The 16,509-nt window shown below is 39.7% G+C and overlaps 1 protein-coding gene across 1 annotated transcript in view; it reads right to left on the bottom strand.

Annotated features, from left to right (window-relative positions):
- Positions 1–1,226: 1,226 nt before the first annotated feature.
- LOC140244859 (deoxyribodipyrimidine photo-lyase-like) overlaps positions 1,227–16,509 on the bottom strand; it is a 39,712-nt gene continuing 24,429 nt past the window's right edge. Inside the window, exons 10-11 of the mRNA XM_072324470.1 lie at positions 1,845–2,004; positions 1,227–1,451 (exon numbers count right to left, since the gene is read on the bottom strand). Of these exons, the coding sequence (XP_072180571.1) occupies positions 1,303–1,451; positions 1,845–2,004 (309 nt within the window). The 3' untranslated portion in view covers positions 1,227–1,302. The remainder of the gene's footprint in view (positions 1,452–1,844; positions 2,005–16,509) is intronic.

Genomic DNA, 16,509 nt, shown 5'->3' with positions numbered 1-16,509 from the left:
GGGTATCAATAGAACAAGGAAACATAGGATTCAGCCTGGAGCTTGCAGCCACTTAAAACTCTTGAGACATTGCCCACATGAGATGGATGAGTCGGTCAAAAATCATACACAAGACCTTTAGCACAACAGCTTTAACCCATTGAGGAAGAGCTGATTAGCTACAACTATAATTTCCCATAGACACCTGTCTGAGCATACTCCGGACTAGTCTCCAATGGGTTAATCTGAGTCCAGGAGTCTCTGTAGAGATGGGTGGGTAATTGCCATGGAGAGGATTAACTCTACAATCGCCAACAATTAGGGTACATATTTTTTTCATCAGCCACTGGCTATCAGCCGCAAATGAGGTGTGGACTTTGGGACAAGCTGAGCTCAGGGGAGAGGCCAGTCACCTCTGGAGTTTGCCCTGAACACTGATGAAAAGAACCACAACTCCAGGTTAATGTCGATTTAAACATGCCATACCGTCACACTCTGAGTGCGCATCCCCACTGTCGAGAAAATAAATATATTTACAACAGATATCTCGACCTCATGATCAATGTCGCGCCCTGTGGCAAGCATGATTCATATCTGATCACAATTGTGCCGTTGGGGCAAATTGCTTCACACAATGGCATCCATGAAAAGCAAACATATAAAATGAACAAAGGTTGAACTTCAATACAGTAGCTCATAAAATATGATTTTACATGTAAGAAGACTTTTAAAATTGAGTATTGTCTCATCAAGCATCTTCTGGGGTCTCTCTTGGTATTCTTGTTTTCCTTTCAACCTCCTAGCCAATCATCTCAACACTGAGTCTTTTGAAAAATGCTGATATTCAATTATTTGCCATGCAAGACCAAGGCTGATTTCACTCACACTGACAAATTATTTAGATTAGCAGTTGTATTTAGGTACAGAAGCTCTTTGATAGCATCAACCTTTCATAAGTCAACTTGTAAGGAATAATGTGATGTTTACCGGTAATCTAATTGCGATATGATGCCCACTCCCTCTTTAACATTGTTTGAAAGACATGTTGGTCCGTACCATGTTTCAAGCATGAGGTATTCTAAAATAGCTCTCAGCAACACATACCCTTCTTACCACAGATGTTGATACGTAGTTGCTAAAAGTTTTCTTTCCTTCTACAAGTCACTCACTCATACTTTGCATTAAAAAAGTGTTCGCATCATCACTGTTGAGGAATACAATTAGATCCATACCAGACATCTGGATGTATGTAACCGCGTGTTCCACACAATGGTAACACAATCCATGTGTAGCAGTACACAGAACCTGCCACCACGCGGAGTTCTACAGCGAGATCTTCTTGTAGCGCCGCACAAATGTGTCGACGTCAAACTTGCGCTTACAGCCGTTGTAGTTCATGTAGCGAATCTTGCCGAATACGGGACGCTCCTTCCAGCCCTGATCGTGGATGCCACAGATGGACCACATGCACCCTACAAGAAAGAAGAAACATCACAGAAATGGAGATCAAAGTGGAGCTGAAAGATACAAAAGATCAATTACTTAATCATGAATTAATATTAATCAATACAGAAAAATGGTAAAAGAGCAACCAGTGTGGTTTGTACTGAGAGTACAGTGACTATATACCATAATCATGTTCATCATTCTCTCATATTTCATACCTCCTGAACTATGATAACTATCATCATAGTAAACGTCAATCTACTTCACTATCAACATCTTAGAGAGAAAATTGTCTGGCCTATGAAAGTTACTGAAGAATGCAAGGGTTAAATATGAAACTGAAAAAAGAAACTGTTCGCGAATAGATACACGCACCTTTGTGCAAATCTACGCAACATAATAAGAGAGGACTGACTGACCTACGTAGCCGTTGGGGTCCCGTCCGTCCAGGGAGTATCTGTCGTTGAGGTAGATGGCGATGTCCAGGGCTTCCTCTGGGGATGACGTCCACTCCAGGATCTTCTTGGCCCAGTACATCCGCAAGAAGCCGTGCATCTTGCCTTCCGTTACCATCTGGACCTGCAGAAGGAAGGGACAGGTATTGGTAAACTGAAACGACAGAGCTTCACTACAATTACAAATGTGACTTTCAAATTGATGAAAATCTTTCATCCAGTTTTTTTCTGTTTTTTGCTTTGTTTTTGTTTTGTTTTTGTTTTTTTGTCGTGGCTACTACTCGAACACTGATCAAGTCTGTGCTTATTTCAGTCAATGCAGGGCAATTTGTCAAATCAGTATCAACAAACTATGACTTTACAGTGAAATGCAGCATTTCTTTGAATATTTGCAATAACTGATATTCATGAAATCAATGATTCGCAAAACAAAATATCACCTCCCACATCACAAATGCGCTGCCTATCATCTCCAAGGGTGGAAATTGAGAGAACTCATTTCACATTTGGTCAGAGTGGTTCTCGATGTTGTAATATTTCATTGCCTATCTGTATATACACACACTCTCATTGACCTTGTATGAAACATCACTACAACATGCTCATAACAGCATGAATGAGTGGACAGGTCTTCACAGGTCTTAAATGAATAAATGAACAAATGAACAAATGAATAGATAGATAGATAGATAGATAGATAGATATAATAGGATACAATTGTGTAGATATATAAATTATAGATGAATAAATGAATAAATCATATAAACAAAGAAATAAATGAATCAATAAATAGTCTATGCAGTGTCTCATCCAGCAGGTGAAAACTCAGCTGATACTGAAACAATATCATGAGGAGAGTAGAATGCTGGAAAAGAAGGGGGAAAAGGGTACCCCGCGAAGTTGCCATGGCAACGGATGCAAAGCTGATGATGAAATGAATGTTTAAACTAAGCGCAAGGTGAAGAGGAAATAACATCTTTGTGCCAGGGACCTCAGGACACCTTGGAGGGGGATTGAACTATGTATCGTGTGGAAGAATACAGCACCGCCATCAGCAAATATTGGTATAAACATATCAATCCGTCAATCACATTCTGCTGATGGGCGTAGAGAGATGGCCACCACAACATAACTTGATGGGGGAAATTAAAAATGGGTATGTTGTAGTTTGGGATGTGACAGTCTCGATTGGTTTGCATTGCTAAAAGAATCTCCTGTTGCAGAAACTAATACATTGAGGAGCACAAAATCAAAGCATGTCTTATGTTTTAAAACCTAAGGGTAATGTGTATCAAGTACCATGGGGGTAATGTCAATTTAAGGACAAGTCCACCTTTATATACATGTGGATAGAGTGAATGCAGCAATATTTGTAGAACACATAAGTGAAAGTTTGGGGAAAATCAGACAATCCGTTCAAAAGTTATGAATTTTTAAAGCTTCTTCACAGTCATTGCTGGATGAGAAGACTACTAGAGTGTATGATGTCACATGCATACAATGTTATAAGGAAAATATAAAGAGAATTTCACAAAATGTTACTTTTTGAAAAAAAGTGCACATTTCCTCCACTCGTCACTGACGCATGTCAAGGATAATATTATTCCCCTTGCATTCTGAAAGAAAGAAGTGAAGTGTTCTTTTATTATTTGAGAAAAGTGAAAATATCTTGAATTTTCCTTTTACTTTCCTTATATAGTTGTACTCATGTGACACCACAAGCTGTAGTAGTCTTCTCATCCAGCAGTGACTAAGCAGAATCTTCAAAAATTCATAACTTTTACACAGATTGTCCAATTTTTCTCAAACTCTTGCTGATGTGTTCAATTAATATTGCTGCATTCACTCAATCCACATGTCTATGAAGGTGAACTTGTCCTTTAAGTACAACTATGAAGAGAGTTTCAAAATCACTAAAAAACTGCCAAATGGACCTCTACATGCTGCCTTCAGGATCTGGCCCACGTGAAGTCCTTCGGCATAGCCGGCCGGCCGGCAAATTTCAGAAAGGAGGAAAGGAAAGGGCGAGGGATGGGCAGGGGGTAAGGGGTGGGGGAAGAGAGGGAGAGGGAGAGGGAGAGGGGGATTTGATAAAAATCACACTGCCAACTTTTGTCACATTTCCAAGCCAGTATGACGATGACTCCATGCTCCTCTGTCTCTGAGTCATAGACCGGAGAGATCTCTAAACTTGGAAAGGGTCTCTGCCGTGGCCGGGACCCGCTCTTTCCTTCCTCCGCCCGTTCCCCGCAAGAGAATATTTCGGGGGCTAGGTCTCCCGAGGGAGAGGAGTGGAATAGAACGGAACACCGGGTTTCTCCGATGTGGCTGGCGCAGCCAGAAAATGATGAGGCTGAAACATGAAACTCCCAGGCCAGTGGGAAAAAGGGGCTTGACAAATCCAATTTTCACGCACATGACTTTCCATATTTGGTTCCTCGGTTCAGTTTCTGCTTGCTCTGAAGTATTAAAGTGATTCAATAATTTGCAATCTTCTTCTGCCGGGTTTCACGTGAAGTGATCATGGTTCATGAGTGATCCAAAAACTGAACAAAATTCAGCCAAGAGATGTCACTGTATTTTTGTCATACTTCCTATACAGGCAACATGAAACAAGTGCTAAATTACTTTTGGTGGTGCTAGGCTCAATACTCAATTAGAGAATCATAAAAAAAAAAAAAAAAAAAAAAATCAATAGATTGCAGCACCCAAAATTGGCTCAGTTAAAAGTAGAAGCATCACTGTATGACACCATGATATATTGAATTATCTAATATCTACTAATTCGCTGTAAATGATTAGTGGGGCTTTTTTTTTTCCAAAACCAAAGATATTTTTAGATGGTAATTACTATCAAAAGCACTGTGGCTTTATCTTCATTGTTCTCCATGTTTCATGAAACTAGATCATCACCCCATTCAGTATACAGTTATTTCATGGCATTTAGGCTAAACCAACATCAGCGGCTTGTACCATTAACATGAGCAATCTGTTTGGCTGTCTCTGCTACACACTTTCATCAACAGATGGCGCTCTCTCAATTCCAGAAGCCTTAAACCATAAAATTTAACGATGTCACCAAATTGCTCCAAATGGATAGTGAAGTTATATGTGCCTGTAAAAAAACACCCTTCACTGGGTTAGGTAGTTCAGTGACATTCAAAGAATCATAAATCTGTCATAATTGATTGCTTTCACTCGTAGCTTAACCGCTTTTTATCTGCACCAAACTGTTTATAGCATTTCATAGTACTCGTCCTAATACTGAAATAAACATTCTTTCATTCACTTTCACACATGGTGTGCAGCATCCTGTTTAAAGCATAAATACAGCTCGATGGTTGAGCTTGTTCACTAATTATCAGAACATAAACATTTGCCAGTCACGTGGGATAGACATAAATCTTTTGATACTGACAATGTTTGTTTGTTTTTTCTGAATTCCATATGAATTCCAGATGGAATATTTGGAGATTTATGCTCTGAAATGGTATTTATCCACTGGAGACTGTACACCTGGGGCCCGTTTCATAAAACTTGTTATCAGTGACAAGTTGTCATAGTTGTTACAAGCCACAGAAATCCTTGCATCTGATTGGCTAAGAGCAAACTTGTCACAGAAATGTGGCAGTTGTCACTGATAACAAGTTTTATGAAACGGGACCCTGATGTCCACCAACAGCATCCATGCAAAAGCATATAAGTAGCTACAGGACCAAATTGGGCATACAATTGTCACAGAAGACATGAGGGCAGATTGAAGTTGTTCTCTTGAAATGTATAAAGCATTTAGTAAAGCAGTCAGTTATTTGTAGAGCCTACATTCAATTTCTTGTTCATCTGCTGCATAAGACGAAGCCTCTTTTGTAGAAATTTAATACATTTTATATGATCTTGAGTTAAAAAAAAATATACATGATTCATTCACATTCAATTCTATATAGAACTTTTCATTAACTATCTTTTTATGATGTAAATGAATACCCTACATGGGAAAAAATATATAAAATTATGAAGTGGATGGATTGTTCTGATAGGTAGAGGGCATAATTTCATTATGCTCATGATTTTGGAGGCAAGCAAGAGTTGTTTTTTAAGGTCATTTAAGGGGACTCAACATATTGGTTCCTTGTTGCTTTCATAGAATGGCTGTATTCACTCACACAGAGTACACACTAACGCTTTCTCCTGAACATTTGTTACAAAGCTTCTTTTTACTCTGTGCAATACATGTTAATACCAGTGCCAATTTTAGCTCCAGGTGATTACGGTTGCGCCTCACAATCACACGCACACACACACACAAAAATATTGACATGAAACTAATACAAAGAATGATCGCAAAAATCGGACGAGTGAAGCAGAATCTCTCGACTTCCTCGCATGAGCCGTGACAAAATGACTAACGTCACCCTTCACGGGGCAGACAGGAAACTTTTCGGCAGACTGGGCTGTGATTAATGGAGAGAGGAGCAGACAATTAGCACGGCATCGCCCTGACTCAACGATAACCTCGTCCCAGGTCTTACAGAGTTCACGCCGCTTCCTGTTGACCCGCGTCAAGTTCGTTAGCGCCCGACGCTGGCTGCCAGCGAGGAAGTGCCCCCTTATGCACGCTGCGGTACTCACTGCAGCCTGCACGCTGGCACAACTTGGCCGGCATCTGACATTCGCACCAGGACAACCTTCATTCAACAAGATCACGCCACCTTTCCCTCACAGCAGATATACAAATATACCACGTTTGCTGATTTCTTCTTTCGTTACATTCATAATCTTGGAAAAAACATGTCGGAGGTAAATCCACCACCCCCAGCTTAGAAATATACTTCACTGTCGGTGAACCTGCTTTTATTTTGTTTGATTAGGTCACAATACTCGCGCTAAGAGGACTGCTAGTAAACTCTATGTCGTGCCCATTTCAAATCAGTTTGTGTAGCTTAGACGTGGCAAAGGCAGATTCAGCCTTTGTCACTACAAGACAAACTTGACGAAGCAGAAAATGGATGTATTCCCGGGCAGATGTAGAAGGGAACGCATGCTGCTTTGACAGGAAAAAAAAAAATCTACTACACACTTCATACCACCACGAAAGTCAATCAAAACCTACATCGATGATGTCACAGAATGTTCAAAGAAAGTTTGGTGGCAAATTTTCAAACAGTAGTATCAATGACAGTTTTCCATGCAAGCAAGCTTGTCAAATGAACAAACATCAATACCGGCATAACTTCATTTCAACTGTGTCATTCTGATAGGAAGTGACAAATCTGTTGCTTGAAGGAATTGAAGAATGCCTCAATGCCTTCAACAAACCAAGGAAAACCACTCATATTTCTCTTCCCCCTGTAGATCAAATCTAGAGTGAAGTATGACATAAATATGACACATTTCATTGTGTGACACACATCGCACTCTAACACAAACACACAAACAAGCTGGATAAAAATTCTATGTCCCAGTAAAATTCTGTGCTGACAGAATTTTAGTGACAAAAATAAAGCCACAAAAGGTCACCTGACTTAATTTTAAAGGACAAGCTCATCTTAACATATGTGTAGATTGCGTGAATGCAGCAATATCAGCAGAACACGTCAGTGAAAGTTTGAGGAAAATCAACAATCCATTAAACAGTTATGAATTTTTAAAGTTTCATTGCTGCCATTGCTGGACGAAAGAAATGAAATATATGAAGAAAATATGAAGAAAATTCAACACATTTTCATTTTTCTTACATAATAAAAGAGCACTTGACTTGCCTCTATCAGAAGGCAGGGGAATAATATTACCCCTATCATACATTAGTTGAGGGAATATGTACTTGAAAAAAAAAATGAAATTTTGTGGAATCCTCTTTATGTTTTCCTTATATTGTTCTATGCATGTGACATCACAAACTTTAGTAGTCTTCTCATACAGCGGTGACTGGGCAGAAACTTTACATAAGTCATAAGTCATAACTTCAAAAACAAAGTGGTCCTAATAAAAGGTGAGTCTAACCTTTTATTAGGACCACTTTGTTTGACTTTGTTTTCTGACATCTCAGCCATTGCAAAACCTATTTTCATCAAATAAACTTTAAATTCCTCCTTAGAATGGTATGCTCTTTAAAATTTCATCGATGTGGTTTCTAAATTACCTCGCCAAAAATGAAAACCTGAATCCCCACCGCAACCTAAACTAATACCATCCCTTTAAAGGTAGGGAATCCCATTTGCATGCCTTAAATGAAGAGTTGTATAAATACAGTGGTATGTTGAAGAGAGTATCATTTTAGAAACTCCCATAAAGTATTGAAAGTGGAAGGTAACATTTAGTACATTTTTATTGACCGTTAGATTTTGAATTGAATTTTTTTCGGGGCTCACCGTAAATTCCAGTACATTACTAGGCTACCTTTGCAGACCCATGCACTGCATGTGTGTCCATCATGTATATTTTGTGAAGAAAGTTCATCAAAACTTACAAACATTTCTATATACATTCTTGTCACACACGCTATATGTTATTACATCAGCTCTTATACTTTTAGATTTGTGTTTATAGATAAAAAATACAGAAGACTGCAACAAACACGCTTAAGTGTGGCGGACACACAGAACTACTGAGTAGTTGAGTTTTGTGCATTATTCAAATTGTAGATAACTGTTGACTTCCAAATTTCTCAGCAGTGGCCTAAACAAGTCCCCTGAGGTTCATATTTAATGTTTTGCTGCATTTTGGGAGGTCTGTAAAAGGTATCCCCTACCTTTAGTGAGTGTCAAAGAGAGATAGAAGAGAGTAAGTGTGACAGGGTGAGAGAGAGAATAAAAAAAAAAGATGATGATGAGCCTAGCCATTTTTCCTACCCCTGATCCTTGGTATCACTTTACAACTTCATACTTTTGACTGTCGGCGAGAAAACAGAGGCAGCTTCTATCTGACTGCTCTCTGAGAGGTCTTAATAGTCCAGGCATCTGGGTAAGGAACCCAGGAAGTTGCTTGACAGCCGACAGACAAACAGACAGACACACACACACACGTATATGATACAAATAGCAAGTCATTTCTTGATTAAGCTCGATTGTTCTGCAAACACAAACATCCCCATGGTTGGCACATTACAGATACACTGTGGTCTTTAATAAGGCATTTGCCAATTTCCTTCCCATTGAGGCAAAAGAAACCAAAAAAAAATGTGATAACTTTCTTTTTTCCTTCGCCAAATGAGATGCTCTTCCTGTTTAGTTCTGTTTCTGGCATGTTGGTTATTTCAGGAGACCTAAACATAGTTGAGCTTGCTTGTCATTTTCAGCATACACTGAATCTGGAATGGGATGACATATTCATCAAAAATGTCAATTCTCAAACTTTAACAGACAAGTTGATGACAATGCTATGAGTTAAATCTAATCATAATGAGGTGAAAATTTTACAGGCAAATCTCAGTTCTCATATGCCTGCAGAAACTGTTGATCAGAGCCATATTGTATATATATGCATAAGAAATGTGTGAAATAACGCTCTGTTAACACGATTTCCATTTCGTAACAACGAAAATGCAAAAATGAAACCCAAACTAAACCCTTGAGTCAAGGAGTATTACTGTGGAAGTGGAGGGTTTAGTTTGGGTCTCATTTGTGCACAGCACACAGGAAAGATTGAAGTGTTCTTCAAAGCAGACACAAATGTCACAAATTACTGTCATGTCCCAAACCACCACCACCAACACACACACACACACACACAATATATATATATATATATATATATATATATATTTTTTTTTTTTTTTTTTTGGGGGGGGGGAGGGGTCTTGTTTATTCTTGGCTCAATGCAAGTATTAGCATTTGCTTTCATATCTGAGCTGCATGACACATTTTTACTCAGCACACAGAGTAGATTGAAAACACAGATTACGACGTTCAGCCAATACATGTCAGAAGTGTGCCGTGTTCGCAAAAAATTAAATGTGGCAGGCACGATCAGAGATATAACTAACAGCACAAGAAGCTGAGCAAGTTATTGCAAGCTACAATACATCTACATTAAAAAAGCGTAAGGCAGGGAGCTGACATCTAGAACACAAAAGCCTATGGCAGGGTTGGCCTCCCTTCTTGGCAATGGATTTACAGTGTGAAAAGTTCAAGAGGATTTAGAACCACCAAGGCAATATGGCACAAACTGAATGAGTTGCTGCCGCATCAAAGGGTGGGGATGTGATGGGCACAAAACCTCAGAGCTGGATGCATAGGGGGGCCGTAACTACCCCCCTCGCCTCACCCCTTTCCCCCTTTTTCCCACTTTATTATCGAGAGAAGCCCAGATATAGGGTCTAGCAACTGTTGCCAGACAACTGTCTTTCAATCATAATCCAGTCTACAAATCAGCGCGTAAGGCACAGTACTTTTCAAAGCCCCACGTGACTGGAGAAGATTGTGGCTTGACACATGATGAAAGGGGATGAGTAGTCAAGATGAAGGAGGGGGGGGGGAGGGGGAGGGGGAGGGGGGAGGGGGAGGGGGAGGGGAAAGGGGGATGTGGTTGCCGGGGGTGGGGCTCTTGATCAAAAGACCCCCCTCCTGATCAATGCGCCAAGGGATCATCTACAAAGTTCAAATGATGTAAACGCATAGGAAATGAGAGCGGAATGTTTGAACATCTCATCTGATCACAGTTGTGATGAGTTGCATATGAAAACCTCAACACAATGACACAAATTTTCCACAAATTAATTGATTTAACTCATTGCGTCCCAGCATGTAAAGCCACCTGTCTGCCACATTACTCTGAAATCACAACACAAGAGCACTTCTCAAGCTATTCTGTTTTTTTTAACCATGTAACTCTTGAAAAAAAGTGTGTAGGCTAAAACTGCAGTAAAGCAAAATTGTGTTTAAAAATTGCGCGCTTCTGTGATGTAAATTCTGTGACAGAGCAGTGGCCATGACACTTTCAACGTGCTGTGGTATATTACAATTCATCAGTCAGTTTGGTGGTGTGCCCCATTGTGCATTTTGAGCAAAATTTGCGAAGTTAGAACCAATCAATCACCCTAATCAGGGAAGCTGGCATGGCACACATTTCAGGAGTTAAATGTATTGCAACAACATATCATAGTAAATAGGTTAAGTATTCTTATGTAAACATATCATGGTAAATAGGTAGAGTATTCTTACGTAAAATGTATTGCTGTATATTTCCTCGTTAAGCATTCTGACCATGTACAAGAATATACAGAAATATCACATGGACAGATCATGCAAAATACTAAATGTAACGAAAAGTCACAATTCCTTCCTATCAATCTTCATCATGTTCTCGCCCAAAGATGCACATTGATTCCACACATGTCTTGGAGTTGAATGAATTGCCAACCATTTGCAAAGAAAAATGTTTACACTAATTTTCAGGAGAGTTCAATGTAATATCTTGCAGCCAAAGGTTTCTGCATTCACAATAGGAGAGCCGAGACCGAGTGTGAAGAAGAAAAAAATATGGATGTTTTTGATAAGAAGAGGTCAGTCTCAAAGGGCAATTTCAGAGGTCATCCTTCAACGCTGCAGATTTTCACACTGTCCTTTACTACACATCACTGCACAAACAGAGCTTATTGATGTCAAACTTTTGTTGAGGGGGGAAAAAAAAGTCTTTACAGGGGTGCTTAGCAATAGAGCTACGGACTCAGCTTACATCTTCACAGACTGACAACCACAATTCGGCACAGGAAATTCTTCAAATGTCTGACTCCGTCGTGCCGGGGGCTCTAGGAAACAAAGGGGAACGAGAGCTGAAGAGCCAACCACTTGGACTTGCCGACGAAAAACAGGAACTGGCAAATTATCGTCGATTTTCATGTCACTTTGGGGTACCTGAATAAACATATTAATGCTCCCCAACGCGGCAGCGAGGAACTTTACAGAGGGAAGTGGTTCAAGCTGTTTGACGGTCAGCGGTAGCTCTCAGATTTAATGCAGATACTAATGACGGTTGGACTTATCAAGATAAAACAAGGCACTTTGGCAAACAATCCACAGCCACCAAAATGAATGATGTGAAACTTTTCAACGACACACAAGCTGTAGTAAAGGATCTACACAGCTCAGTAAAGGAGGACTGGCATCAAAATGAACTTAAGAGATTAGTTCTAAATTGATACAACTTCCCTGGGGTGCCCTTTAAGCATATGCCATTAACTAAATTGTAACCCTAATTGATAACTTTTACAAGTGAAGGTAGCTTACATGTACAGATGACAGCACATACAATTTCCCTGTACCATGTGACAGAATAAAAAAAGTATGATTTAAAGGCCACTAGTCAAATGTTGTGTGTAAGCAACTGGTATAATGAGCAGCGTTTTTATCTTTGCAAATTTCATGAGTCAACTGTAATGAACTGTGAATTCAATAATTCACAATTACATTGCCCCCAAATGTAGTTATGCACTGTGTGTCTTCAAGATGGGAAATCACAGCATTTTCTTCTGAATTTCTTTCTTCATTTCACATTTTGTCACTGTGGTTGCTGATTGCAAATTCAACCTCTCTCAAAAGAGTTTTACAAAAAGCACATGGCATATACAGTACATCAACAATGTGTGCTGTTTGAGTTGAGATGCACACCGTAGTGTTAAGTGTACTTATTTTCATCACTCTTTTTAATAATCATGATTAACCTTATTACAATTCTGATCATCATTACTCTAATTAAGGTGTGATGATTATTATCATCATCATTCTACTATCATTATCCTTATCATAATCATTATCATCACTCATATCTGTATCATTACAATCATTCTATTAAAGTACAGAAATGAGGCTCTGAATGAAATCTAAATATATATGGACCACTAATTAACCCTAAAAAGGCCGGGGGGGGGGGTTGAATCAACCCCCCCCTCGACATTTTTCACCACTACTCCGCCGCGCGAAATTTTTTGACCGCGCCGTTCGCTGACTTTTTACTTTCAAGTCTCGCACATCTTTTGACACCATTTTCGCGAAAATCGTGCATACCATTACGACGCTGCATAACGTTTTATACATGCCTGTCAGACCGAAAATGGCTCAAAAACGTGATTTTGTGTATAAAGTCTATGCAAATGGAGTTTTCTCTTCTTATTCATAAAGATATGATTATTTTCACTTTTATAGGCTGAAACTATTTAATTTTAGCATAATTATGCTTGATATAGGTTCTGTCATAAATTTTGCGAAAAAAAAATGATAAAACAAAAGGTCGAAAAAACAATGAAATACATAAGAAATTCATAAAACAATAAAATACATAAGAAATTGATTTTGATACCAAATTTTTTTTTCATGTACATTGTTAGGAATGCTACAAAGAATTTTTTCATCAAAAATTAGGATTCTAGGAGCTTTAATTTCTGATTTAGAGCAAAATGTATGATTTTATGCATATATTAGCATAATTAATCATTATGACGAAAATTTCCATTTCTTTTTGTATAGCTTGGTAGATTACGGCACAGGTAATGCACGTGCCAAATTTCATGGCGATTGCACGATCGACAGCCGAGATCTCAGGGGGGGGTTGAATCAACCCCTCCCCGGCCACAGAACACCCAAAAAAGCCCGGCCTGGTTAGGGTTAAAGATACACATCAGTGGGTGCCTCAATGCCAAATGCAAAAACAAACAACAACAACAGAGTGACTTCATACATTTTGCTCAGAAGAATGGTGGTTTTTTTTTTTTTTAAGGGATAGAAAGAAAAGATGAAAGTCCACTCATCAACGTTCATAATGACAATGAAAAATGCTTCCTGGTACCAAAGGAAACTGAACTAATAACATTGCAGAAGTGAAAGAATAAACTTTCAACATCTTATCTACGACACTTTCCAAAATTGCAAAGTCAAGTAAGATCCTTTACTGGCAAGGAAAATAAAAGAATGCAATGCTTATATTTCAAACCGTACAGAACAAAAAGACACCATACATGTATTTACATTGTACATTTTCAAACAATAATTAAGCTGCCTTCATTCAAATGACTTTCCTTTGAGTCTCACAGCCATATCTTTTTTTCCTTTAGACCATATCATGTATTCACAATTTAAAAACATCTCAACTAGATGAAGTTAACATGAATTGGACGAAAACGGAGTTTCCACGGTTCAGTCTTAGCATGCATTTTACAAGATGATCCCTAAATGTCCCCTCACCAACCCGTACTTGCGAGTCACTGCTCCAACACTCACCCCTGCACACTAATTTTAGTCTCTTCAGAACCACTGACCCCTCCCCCAACCCCACCCCACCCCCACCCCTTCTTACAATTTGTCAAACATTCATTAACACTTTATGTAATTACCGTTATTAGTCTGTCCTCCTAATTAGTAGGTGCTACATCACTCTTGCGCCACCTCTCTAGTGCCCCATTCTACATCTATCTTTACAAGAATTACATGGTAAATGACCTGATACGACAACACATCCATGACCTTGAATCCTGCCTTGACATTGCATAAGTATGTCTTCACAAACTTGTAGAAAGGCCTGCACATCTGCTCACAAGTGGTAACCCCTCCCACCCCACTCCATTACCCCCTCCGTATCCCATCCCCCTCCACTGCCCCCCCCCCCCCCCACACTCACACACACTCCTACAGCCGTGACATGTGACCACCCTCCGGGGTTCCGGAACGTCCTGATTGGCTAGAAGCTGGCGCAGCAAGTGGAATTATGGGATAGTCGTGGTCATGTGCAGCTGGCTAGCAAGACGGCGTGGGCTGACCACGTGCCGATGGTAATTGCCGGGTCCCTGGGTTTCCCATCGTTTGTTCACGGGGGCATGCAACTTTGACTCGGCGTGAAGCGGCAGTTCTCGGGGAAGTCGAGTGGAAACCTCGATTCCTGTGCATGACTTGTGCACGCACAACCTCTTCATAGAACCCTGTGTGTGTGAGCAACTAGCCCATGCTTTCCCATGTGTCTTCTGTCGGGTTTTACGATATACAGTACAACATGTATGTATGCTATCACATGTCAAAAATATACATGCTTTCACCGAAACCTCTAAACGAGTGATTTCTAGTTGAAATGACACTATTTGCCAATTGTTGGCAAAACAAAAATCCAGCAAATGAACATGAATCTCACTGCACTTTCATGCAAAAGTGCTTTGATATCATTGCTACAAAATGGTTACTTATATAAACTTTTCCTCGTAATAGCACTTCACCATCATAAGAAAATCAATTTTCTGCTTACAACCATCAAAGTTAGGAGAATGTTACACTGGAAAAAAAAAATAATAATTTTTCCAGGACAAAGGGCCATCATGTGCTTGCTTTCTTCATTTTTTTTCATTTTTTTTATTCCCCTACAGGTTAAATGTTAGGGCTTCTACCAAGCTATCACACTATATGCACATCTACATCATTGTAGGTACACAAATACCAATGCAAGGGACTACTGTCGTGCGAACACACACACACACAAACATACACACACACAAATGATACATGTAAATGATACATGCTCACTGTACAACTCACAATATCGGTTCAACTCTAGTGAGGTGCTGTAGAACATGGACACTCGACTGCGGGTCCAGGAAGTTGTGGGTTCAAATCTTGATCGAGTCCATCACTTCACTCGTATCAGTGAGAATACTACCACATATTACCCACAAAGCAAGAAGTATGACATGGCAGAGTATGCTTTGTACGTGCTGCACACATCAGTATTTAAAACAATGCCTGGTTTCTATTGACTGGAATCGTAAATCTGTTTTGTGAAGTAACACCTATGTGGTCATGCCATATTGAAAACTAAATAAGCTTTGAATTACTGTAAACATCAATATTTTCGGACAATTAATTTTTTCGTGCTGAGCGGCTCAAAAACATATCCACTGGTTTTTACATTTGTGTTGCATGATTGTCAACCTATTCAAAATGTGAGAACATCGGGAAGATATTTTCATGGGGTTTTAGAATTCGCGCTAGTCAAAAGTAGCGTGAAATGCGCGAAAATTAATGCACTACGAAAATTTGTGCATGTACAGTAAGCAGAATGTGAAGTTTCCCTCCAAATAACTTCTTTCTCCAAATAAACCATAGACTTACAGATGCCCCCTTCACTCTCTGTCCCCCATCCAAAATCCCCCATTACATCATTACTATCAACACACGTCTTCTGTGTTGCTATAGTAACCAAGAGCTTGCCATTATTGCAATGTCTCTCTGAAGAGGAGGGTACCCCAGTCCCTGAGGCTTCAAAATCCTCACACATGCTGATCCTGATGAACAAACTGCCATCGACTCACTGAAGATTTCTTGGGGGGGTTCCAGTCTGCTTCATAATTACATGTACCTATCTCGCTCTGTCTCTACTTCTTTCACACCCCCTTTTCATCACCATTCCCCCTAAACCTTCCCTTTAAAGTGTTCCCCCAACATTTCCTTCCAACTCTGCCCCAAACCTGTCCCATACCCATTTCCCTGCCTCTCGCTAAACCCCTCTACCTTTCACCTATCCTTTCCCCTCACCCTTCCCCCATTTCACTTCTCACCCCTTGTCCCATTCTTTCCCTGATCTTTCTCTAACCCTATCTCACTGTTTCAAACTTCTTTCTCACCTCTTCCCCATTCTTTTTCCATCCCTTAACCCTAAT

This window comes from Diadema setosum, chromosome 21 (assembly GCF_964275005.1).
Source record: "Diadema setosum chromosome 21, eeDiaSeto1, whole genome shotgun sequence".
In the NCBI taxonomy this organism is placed as follows: domain Eukaryota; kingdom Metazoa; phylum Echinodermata; class Echinoidea; order Diadematoida; family Diadematidae; genus Diadema; species Diadema setosum.
The sequence above is the reverse complement of the archived record's forward strand: the minus strand, read 5'-3'. Positions and strand labels throughout refer to the sequence as shown.